The following is a 9,053-nucleotide window of genomic DNA, read 5'->3' as shown; positions in this document are numbered from 1 at the left end:
TTATTTAATCATACGCGGGCACACTTTTTAAGAAATGATTGCAATAACGGCTGTCACTTTTACCTCATAACTGAATATTTAATGCATTCTAATGAATTCATCGTCCAGCGCACAACGTAGTCACGTGTTTCTGCCAACAATAATCGATTAAAACAGAATAAAACACTTGCATAACAGTTTGGTGTAAATGAAATATAGTGGAAATGTATATGCTTGTATAAAAAACCATATTAAATTTGTTTAAATGAAACAGAGGCACGGTACCATGACATGACAACCTTTCGTTTGTTTACTAACTTATGTACGACACCGAATCTATAGGTTTATCGGTCTCCGGCCAAGTTCGTTTGGGTTTAATCCATGCTGCTGTCAATATGTCCTTTAGTTTTGTTGTCGCAACTATAGCTAACGACAAACCAAATTAATCTTGTGTGTGTTTTGTATCTTCAGGACGACGAGCAGTGGAACGAAGATTTCGAGGGCGATGACGTACTTCGTGACGTCACGAATTATGATGACGTCATGAGCGCGACATCCGACGAATCTCGTCCGCGTTTTCTGGAACAAAGAACGAGGGACGGAGGGATCGAATACGCGGCAATCGTCTCGCAAAAAGTAAGTATCTACAAAGGTGTATTTAATTTAACTAATCCCTTCATTTGTGGAGATGATCTGACAGTGAAACTAAACCTATCACCACAAGTCGCTTTATATGTGACGTATGTGTGGGCACGAGGACGTATAAAGTCGGCTATTATTCGCCAACCTAATTATCATGACGTCCCGATCGCCCAATATCCTGTTTTCTCCCATGACAGGATTAAAATCCACACACTTGGTGTCGTAAGATTCACGACTTTTAAAACGCCAAACAGCCCTCTGTTTACCAAAGTTGGGACGAAGCAAATTTATTTGCAGCCGTTTTTCGCCGCCTACCGCTTCGTACTTGCGCTAAGCCGTCGCTGAGCCTAACTAAGCTAATGGTGTGGGCAAAACTTTAAGGCATTTTAACCGGCATCAAAGCTGCACGATGGCTAGCACCGTCAATAAACAATGTAGGCGTCGAGTTGGATTAGACTGCCGCATACACACAGCACGCGGCTGACTGCTAGGTTGACCGGCGACCTTGCTCTGCTGCGAGTCGGCTTGATAAGACGCATGCCGCCCCGCATTACATGGTATTGGTGGCGGGTTGATGGCTAAATATAATAATCCGGCATCGCGGGGCAAAATAATAGAACGTCTCGTGCTGTAATCTCGTTGCCAACGAGGTTAATCTCAGCCCCTTTTCTAATTAACTCTCCCATGAGCAAATCGTGTCCGGGAAGCTTATTTTTTCCCAAGACATTATCTCATAGTAATGTCCACATATCACTGTGTGGTCTCATGTTTGCTATAAATTCGTTAATACGGGTCAAGGCCTATATTGACGCTCGTGCTTTTCCGGCGTTCGGTTTTTGCGAAATCATCACAACAACAAGTTGTACTAAATGTTTATCCTAAAAAAATTACGAAGGGTTATCTTAACTTTAATGATTCCCTGACCTTTTGATGTTTGTTTTTCAGCTTGCCACTACTGCCAGAACAACTGACAGCGGGACCTCTCATAGCTCGGTGGATTCCAGTCCTAATGAAAAAGATAGCGGCATCGGTCGTACCACCGATGGCAGCAGTGTACAGGTGTGTTTTGTGTATTATATTCTACTTAACGAAATTTTAAACACACCGAACGAGCCCGGCTTTTCTGCGAGCTATTTCGAAGTGTTTATCTGCCATCGATCGGTGGAATTTCGTTCCGCAAAATATTGCTAGCAACGGAATTAAATAATAAGGAAATTTCAACCAGTAATTTATTCTCGCTAGCGTCACGCGAATACCTCGGCCGTCTATAATGACATATTAAAGACAGCGGCAATTTCTAATCCAATAATGGCTCGGTGTATATCCGCGAGGTCGCAGTTTAAACAACAGAATCAGCATTGCATAATAGATGAACGACTATAGCGGTTTGAATTTAGATAGAGTATATACACAAGTATATCCGGCTTTAATGTTTCGAGCGCCACTCGCTAAAGGGAAAAGTCGTTGAAACATGTAATGCGAGGACCCCGTGACACCCCTTTGACGTAATCCACGCTCAGATAGTTTATTCACCTGCCAGGAAAGAAGGCTGGTATTTCTCCGACCGGTTGCTATATCTCATCGGCAAAGACATGTTATATAGCCAAGCTACTTTCCCAGATAGTTGTCGTCTACGTTGCTGGGAAACCGTGCAATTGAGTGGCGCTTAGGCGACTTTAAGATCAAGTTCTCTCCCATTCTAGTGATAATTAGCACGGCGCTTCTCGACCCATATATTTGCTTTCAAGATAACTACGCGTAATTCCCACTTCTCTCTCGCCGGTGTGTGAGATCCAGTACTGAATTTCTTATGCTTATTTTACAGAGCGTCACCGATAATGCGACCAGTACCAATACTCAAGATTCGAGACGGTTCGGAACCGACTCAAGTAGAGGAAGTTCCGCTCCCCACTCAGTTGCCAAGGAGTTTACCTTTGTAGCATCCAAGGTACGAATATATTAAGCACACAAAGCACGTTTCTACAAAGTAGCTGTTTCGCTTAGATTCAAATCTAAAGGTTTTCGTTTCTTTTCAGGATTACCACTACCCGAAACGACCCTTCGATAAACCAGTTGATTGCCACTCGACCGACTCCGCAAAGGGTTCCATGGAAAGATCGATAACAGAAGAAAAATCTAACCAATTCCAACGGCTGAGCGATGCTATACAGCACCTAGAGTTAGAAGATGCACCAAAAAGTCCAAACTGTACACCCGATGACGTAGACGATGACGTCAGTCCATGGGTGAAAATCGCCCGTCAGGACTACGAGGACAAAATTCGTCAGATTGAAAACAAGGACTCCCGAAATTTCCACCCTGCTGGTATTTCCAGCACTGCAAACATGGAAGACGTGATCGTTGCTATTGCGGCTGAACGAAACTCAAACAGCGCAACTGACAACACGTCATCAGCTTACAGCACAGGGGAAAGTTTCCGTAGCACAAGCACTGCGAGCGCTCCCCGAATAAGCATTGACTCTCTATCGCCTCCACTGTCCCCTAAAAAGAGCATTACCAAACCGCACACCGGACCTACTATATCTTATATCAGCAGCGACGCTAATAGCGACGGTGAAGGGCCGGCCTGTTACCTCACCCACGCCGAGGACAGCGAGTCTGAAGGTTTTGAGGACGCGGGGGTTGAATTTAGTTCCATATTCACTTCTGCTACCCCACCGAAGCTCCCACCCACCCCGTTACCTAGGTTACTTCACCCACCTCAAGGCCCGAACTTCCACACGTCAGCTTCGCTTACAGCATCGACGAAAGAGTTGTGGAAAGCAGCAGCCGCAGTTGCTAAGAATCGGCGGCATACCCAGACACCTGAAACAATTGAACAAAACTCGATGTCCAGGTCAAGGAACCGGTCAGATTCCAGAAGTGTTGGCGACGCCAGTAGCAGTAAGGACAGATCTGAAAGCGAAACAGTTGTTGCATCGCAATCTCGGAACTCGGCCGGTGAGAGCACTTGCACTGACTTGCCAGCTTCCAATCACTTGACCAGTAAGCGTCACCGGGATCCGAACAGTTTCAGTAAAAGCGCAGGAAGCAACGATTTCCCTTCAAGATCTAAGAACCACAAATTCCGCCGCTCGTCGGACAATATGAACCCATCTGTGTTATGTAATCGACCCAACATGGCGACGAGGTCTCAGTCGTATACCGAGGGTTCAGCACCGAGCATGGATAACATTAAAGGTGCAACGAACACAGTGGGTGAAGGTAGTTCAAACGGTGATGTTCGTATGGAGTGGAAAGTACGTGTGAGCCGGGACGGGACCAGGTACATCACAAAACGACCTGTGAGAGAAAAAGTTCTTCGTGATAGGGAACAAAAATTGCTCGTTGAAAGATGCGGGGTGACCACCGACGACGATGCGATGACAGAGCTTAAGCTCGGTCGGCATTGGTCACGAGAGGAACGTAAGCGACACCTGCGGCATGCGCGAGAGAAGAAGCGTCGTCGGGATTTCATGCAACGTTGTCGGCTGGAAGTTCTCACTGAAAACGTACCAGCGGACACGGACATTGTCGAGTTAAGTCACAAGAAAATGGAACGTCGTAAACATAAGCGTATGCTACTCGACAGCTTTGTAACTGTGCAAGAAATCCTAGCGCACGGGGATAAAACTACGGGAACGGCTGCTTTGAATCCTCTGCTCAGTGTTACCTACATTTGAAAAGCAACCGCTAGCCATCGCTGTGGAGCAGCGAAAACCAATTCTTGATCGTTAAGTGGCCACAAGCCAAGAGAGCGTACCGTAGGAGCAGAGGACCCGTCCCGAATACACAATGGCTGAAAACGTCTAGCACTGCGAGACATTAGAGATGTACAAGCAGTTGCAATCGTTTTCCATCGCTTAAAACGCGTAAGTTCCATATCAGACATGAGTCACAAATTCCGTTCTCACTGTTTGTACTCACACTCCCACACCATGCTACGATACCAATGCAACAAGTTATCACAAATATTGTTTTACCGACCTAGAAGTATTTATCGTTCTTTCTAATTTATTTCAATACGTTTTGTTCTTTCTTTCTACGAGGCACCAACACAAACCCGTCGGTCTATTGCATTGTTGTAGTTTGTAAACATGCTATCCTATATTTCCTTCGTTACGATACCAAGCACTAACTCATTTCCAGTACTTTCTCATACTCCTATTTCGTCCCGGGTGTTTGCCGCGACAATTTTCTTTACTATTTCTTTTTTATATAATATGTTCTATTAAAGCGCCAGTTGCCGTGCTGTTGCTTACCGAATTTAATTGTATTGTGTTGATCCGCGAATACGATATGTTGTTGAAACTTATTTTGTCTTATTTCTTGCAAAAAACGCATTTAGACAGCTCTTTACAACTGCACCATCGTGTACGATGACTGTACACTAGTATAAGCCTATATGTTAGGCCCTATATGCATCTGATCCTAGTTAAGAGCATTTAGGTATTTTATCGATATTCAGGACTATTGCAGGCATATTAAGCAACTTTTGTCAATACTTCTAAACTCAAAAGAATCTGTGGCATAATGTGTTTTTAAAATCATTTATCAGGAGGTATGCTACCTCAAAATATTCTCATACCTTCTCAGATTTGGAGCATCAATTTATTTTACAGTACATATCCGCGTATAAGTAGAATATAAAGTCCCATATTATGCTTTTCCTCTTTTCGCATTTAATTGCCAAAATATATTTTTCGAATTTAATCGTTATGGGAATTTTAAACGCTAAAAACATGAGAGAGTGAGTGAAGTAGGTAAAATTATGAGAGAGCGGGCGAAAAAGGATATTTGCAAGGTTAGACGTAAAGTGTTTATCATCGGGTTGTATTAGCAACGTGTGTTGGTTTGTTTTGTTTTTAGTTTTTTTTTTTCGAAGTAAAAAATCCAATTAATAATTAGCTAAAAGGTATAATCATACGATGCATGTAAATAAGTATATATGTAGTATAGTGAAGTGCCTTGAGAGTGATAGCTTTAGCCTAAGATGATATATATTTTGTTGGCTGTCATTCTGTCACCTATTATCTTTAATATCTTATACACTGTTCCACATATTGACTTTAGACTATGTATATACAACAGGAAATCAACATTTTCATTTAAAATTTTAGGGTATACCCATATTTTATTACACATCTGCAATCTGCCATTGTTGTGTCATTGAGGTTGGTAGTGATGTCCGACTCGGAAGATGAAGAAGTTCCAGACACTCGATTAAAAATTGTTGTTCTTGGTGATGGAGGAAGTGGGAAGGTGCTGTATTGTGTTTTAACTTTGTGAATTTATATTTTAATATCAAGTGCGGATTCGCATTATATATAAATGCCTGCACATCTACCTGATAAATATGACTACGAAGCAATGATTAGGTTTTGATTTTAAAATATAAATATCCATGTTGTGCCACCATGTACGATCTCACCGTTACAGTTTTAAAACAATGCAAGTTTAAATTTAGGCATTTTTTCCGACAGAATTCATGTTATCTACCAAACTTTTTACTCTTGGTCAAGGGCATCGAAATACTCAATCGATATTCAGCCAACAACTAGTAATATATGTAGTTGGCTCCACCTTTTGAAACTGAATCTTAACACATATTGTCATATTGCAGCACATTTTACCATTGATATCAATTTTTTTGTTTACAGTTGATATTTTCATGCAATGTGTTTTAATTTCAGACATCAACCATCACAAGATACACACAAGATCAATTCGTTAAATCTTACGACCAAACTCTGGGTGTTGATTTTTACCTTAAAAGGATCGTTTTACCAGGTATATGTGGTTGCAGAGTTGTATACTGATATCAGTTTAACACTTGACTACAAAGGAATAGAATGACTTTTTAAAAGCCATGCTCTTTATGACTTTAACCATTCGATTGCTCTATTACTTATTTTATTCTTAGTACGTTTTTTTTTGTATAATGTTTTGGTAATCGAAGATAAATAAAAAGTATTCCTTTTGATTATAAAACTATAGTTATGTAAAGCATTTATTTTACCTAAAATGATTTTATAATTTATATATAATAGGCTACCTATGCATGGCACATCAGTTTCTGTTATTGTAGCTATGCCTATGTCATGTACTAATGTTTTAGGTTATAAAGAGTTTTGCTGGTATATATATATATAAAATAATTTTATTATAGGCAACCACAACGTTACATTACAAGTTTGTGACGTGGGTGGTCAGAACCTTGGTGGTTCCATGTTCGATAAATATATTTATGGAGCAAATGTAAGTTGGGAGTATGTGTGTATTATTTATAAATAGTATATATGTATATATTGTTATGTGTTGGGGTTAAGAATCTTAAGATTTATTGTGAATGCAAATAATGGTCACATTTGAAAATATTGGAATGTGTTATTTATTGTATTTTATTGGTTTTGAACTCTCCCTTTAAACCTATTCTGAGCAAATTAAAGTTACCCAAAAATTAACTTAAATATTTCAACTTAAAGTTAACTTAAAAAATTTCAGCTTTATAATTTATGTTATAATGTATTGTTTTCTTTGTTTTACAGGGGTTTGTTTTACTGTATGACATCACAAATCTTCAGAGTTTCCAAAACATCGAAGAATGGATGTCAGCTGTTCAGTCATGTGACCTGTCGAACAAACCTTATTTTACGTTGGTTGGAAATAAAGGTAAAATCAGGAAAATTAACGAATATTCTGCTGCTGTTGCTACCCTATATTTTATTCTGTGGGGGTGAGGTTCTATAGTATGGCTCGTTATGGCACATGAGATTTTTGCTCAATACCCATACTTTGACACTGCATTTCATTGTCAAATTGAATTTGCTACCAAGCATAATGTAATGTTTAAATTGGCACCTCCAGTATAACCTCAAAAGTCACCACAGAGTTTGAGAATGTGAGTTCCGTTAACATGTAAAAGTAAAACTGCTAGCAATAAATAAATATTGTTATTAGGATGTTTTAAATGTGTCTGTTACATGAGTAAGAAACATCTGGTTTTGATTTGAGTTATTTGGATGTTTATTTTATAATTAGGTTAACCTTATACAGGGTGTATGGAAAGTCACTGTACACTGTTCCTATAAGTTTTTTATATTTATGATTAAGGTGTTTAGAAATAAAAAAATAAGGCCGAGGGCGAGTATTAATGCTAACAGACATTTTTAACATCATTTATAATTACCTTCCGATTCTATACTGAAACATGTGTGTAAATAAATAAGTGCACAGTGACTTTCTGAACACCTTTGTTTTACAACAGTTGATTTGGAACATCAACGTGCAGTAAACAAAAAGAAACATGAAAGTTATGCAGCTGAAAATAATATGTCAAGTCATTTCATATCAGCAAAAACTGGGGATTCGGTAAGTTGGGTGTTATGTCAAGACTCAAGTTGATGTATTTTCCACATTATTAGATACATGTTTTTTATGTATTTTTATCTAATTATCAATCATTTAATATTTAGATAACAGTAACACTAAACATTTGTTATTAGCATCCCTGTTTATAGTTTTGAACAGCAACTTATTAAATTGATAAAAAAATCAATAATATAATTTAATGAAAAATAAATTGGGATGTATCCTGGGCGTTCCTTCATAATATTATAATCCCCTGGCCCAATACAAACAGTATTGACAAATATAGCTTGTTTCAGGTGGAATTATGTTTCAAGAAACTTGCTGCTGATATTTTAAAGATAAAATTATCGAAAGCAGAAGTTGATGGGGCTCATGTGAGTTGAACTACCATATAGTAGGGTAGACAGTGGTATATTTATAAAATTTCCAGGGGTTGCGACAATGAATTGTATTAACTTTAAGTGTAAGACTGTATTTGTTAGTATTTTAAGAATAGATTAAGAAGGCTTATTATTGCAGTAAGATGGAACCTATTTTCAGTCTCCTTTTTCGCCCTATTTGATAGTAAACAAGGAATATTTTCCGAATTATATTTATGGTACACAATATTTAAACATGTTTTTACACAGCGTGTAATGAAAGCGGAAGTCCAAGCAAGTAAAGCAAGTTCACCATCAGTTAAAACTAGATCAACTAAAACCAAAAGCAGCATCTGTGTTATCCAATGAAAAAATCTTGTACACTGAACCAGCAATTTGCAACCATGCATACAAATGATACAATTAATGGTTGTTAACATTTACTAATACTTTTACGAATTTGCGAGAGACTTTTTGATGACTTGCACTTAACTATTTTTAATAGTTGTCTAACTATTTTTAATAGTTGTCTTGTGGTACCTTTGTACAAATTAGAGAGTAGTGTTTCAATGCTCCTGTTCCGTCTTGTTTTACATTGGTTTCATTGTCTATATATTTTTTTCCCTTTAGTAAATGACGAATGTGATTTTTTTTCTGTAAATGAGTATTTTATAGTTTTATATTTAGAATGTCTGGCTTGTA

The 9,053-nt window shown here is 38.7% G+C and overlaps 2 protein-coding genes across 3 annotated transcripts in view; both read left to right on the top strand.

The window, feature by feature from the left end:
- Positions 1-4,936, top strand: part of LOC100182961 (E3 ubiquitin-protein ligase PDZRN3-like) — a 35,440-nt gene extending 30,504 nt beyond the window's left edge. For both annotated transcript variants that reach the window (XM_018812783.2, XM_018812784.2), the window contains exons 8-10: positions 1,567-1,680; positions 2,447-2,569; positions 2,658-4,936. In XM_018812783.2, coding sequence (XP_018668328.1) covers positions 1,567-1,680; positions 2,447-2,569; positions 2,658-4,304 — 1,884 coding nt within the window. In that variant the 3' untranslated portion in view covers positions 4,305-4,936. The remainder of the gene's footprint in view (positions 1-1,566; positions 1,681-2,446; positions 2,570-2,657) is intronic.
- A 757-nt stretch (positions 4,937-5,693) lies between these two features.
- Positions 5,694-8,869, top strand: LOC100180247 (ras-related protein Rab-28-like). The gene is made up of 7 exons (XM_002125627.5): positions 5,694-5,883; positions 6,315-6,411; positions 6,791-6,879; positions 7,170-7,293; positions 7,889-7,992; positions 8,289-8,366; positions 8,622-8,869. Exons 1-7 carry the CDS (start codon positions 5,806-5,808, stop codon positions 8,718-8,720), a joined length of 669 nt encoding a protein of 222 aa, XP_002125663.2. The 5' UTR covers positions 5,694-5,805; the 3' UTR covers positions 8,721-8,869.
- The last annotated feature ends 184 nt before the right edge of the window (positions 8,870-9,053 follow it).

Source organism: Ciona intestinalis, chromosome 8, assembly GCF_000224145.3.
Source record: "Ciona intestinalis chromosome 8, KH, whole genome shotgun sequence".
In the NCBI taxonomy this organism is placed as follows: Eukaryota; Metazoa; Chordata; class Ascidiacea; order Phlebobranchia; family Cionidae; genus Ciona; species Ciona intestinalis.
This window is presented reverse-complemented; position numbering and strand designations above follow the sequence as displayed.

Coding starts and splice junctions, on each gene's coding strand:
- LOC100180247 (XM_002125627.5), top strand. CDS start 5,806: ATGTCCGACTCGGAAGATGAAGAAGTTCCAGACACTCGATTAAAAATT. Junction 6,880..7,169: donor AATATATTTATGGAGCAAAT/GTAAGTTGGGAG, acceptor TTTGTTTTACAG/GGGTTTGTTTTACTGTATGA. Junction 7,993..8,288: donor CAGCAAAAACTGGGGATTCG/GTAAGTTGGGTG, acceptor AGCTTGTTTCAG/GTGGAATTATGTTTCAAGAA.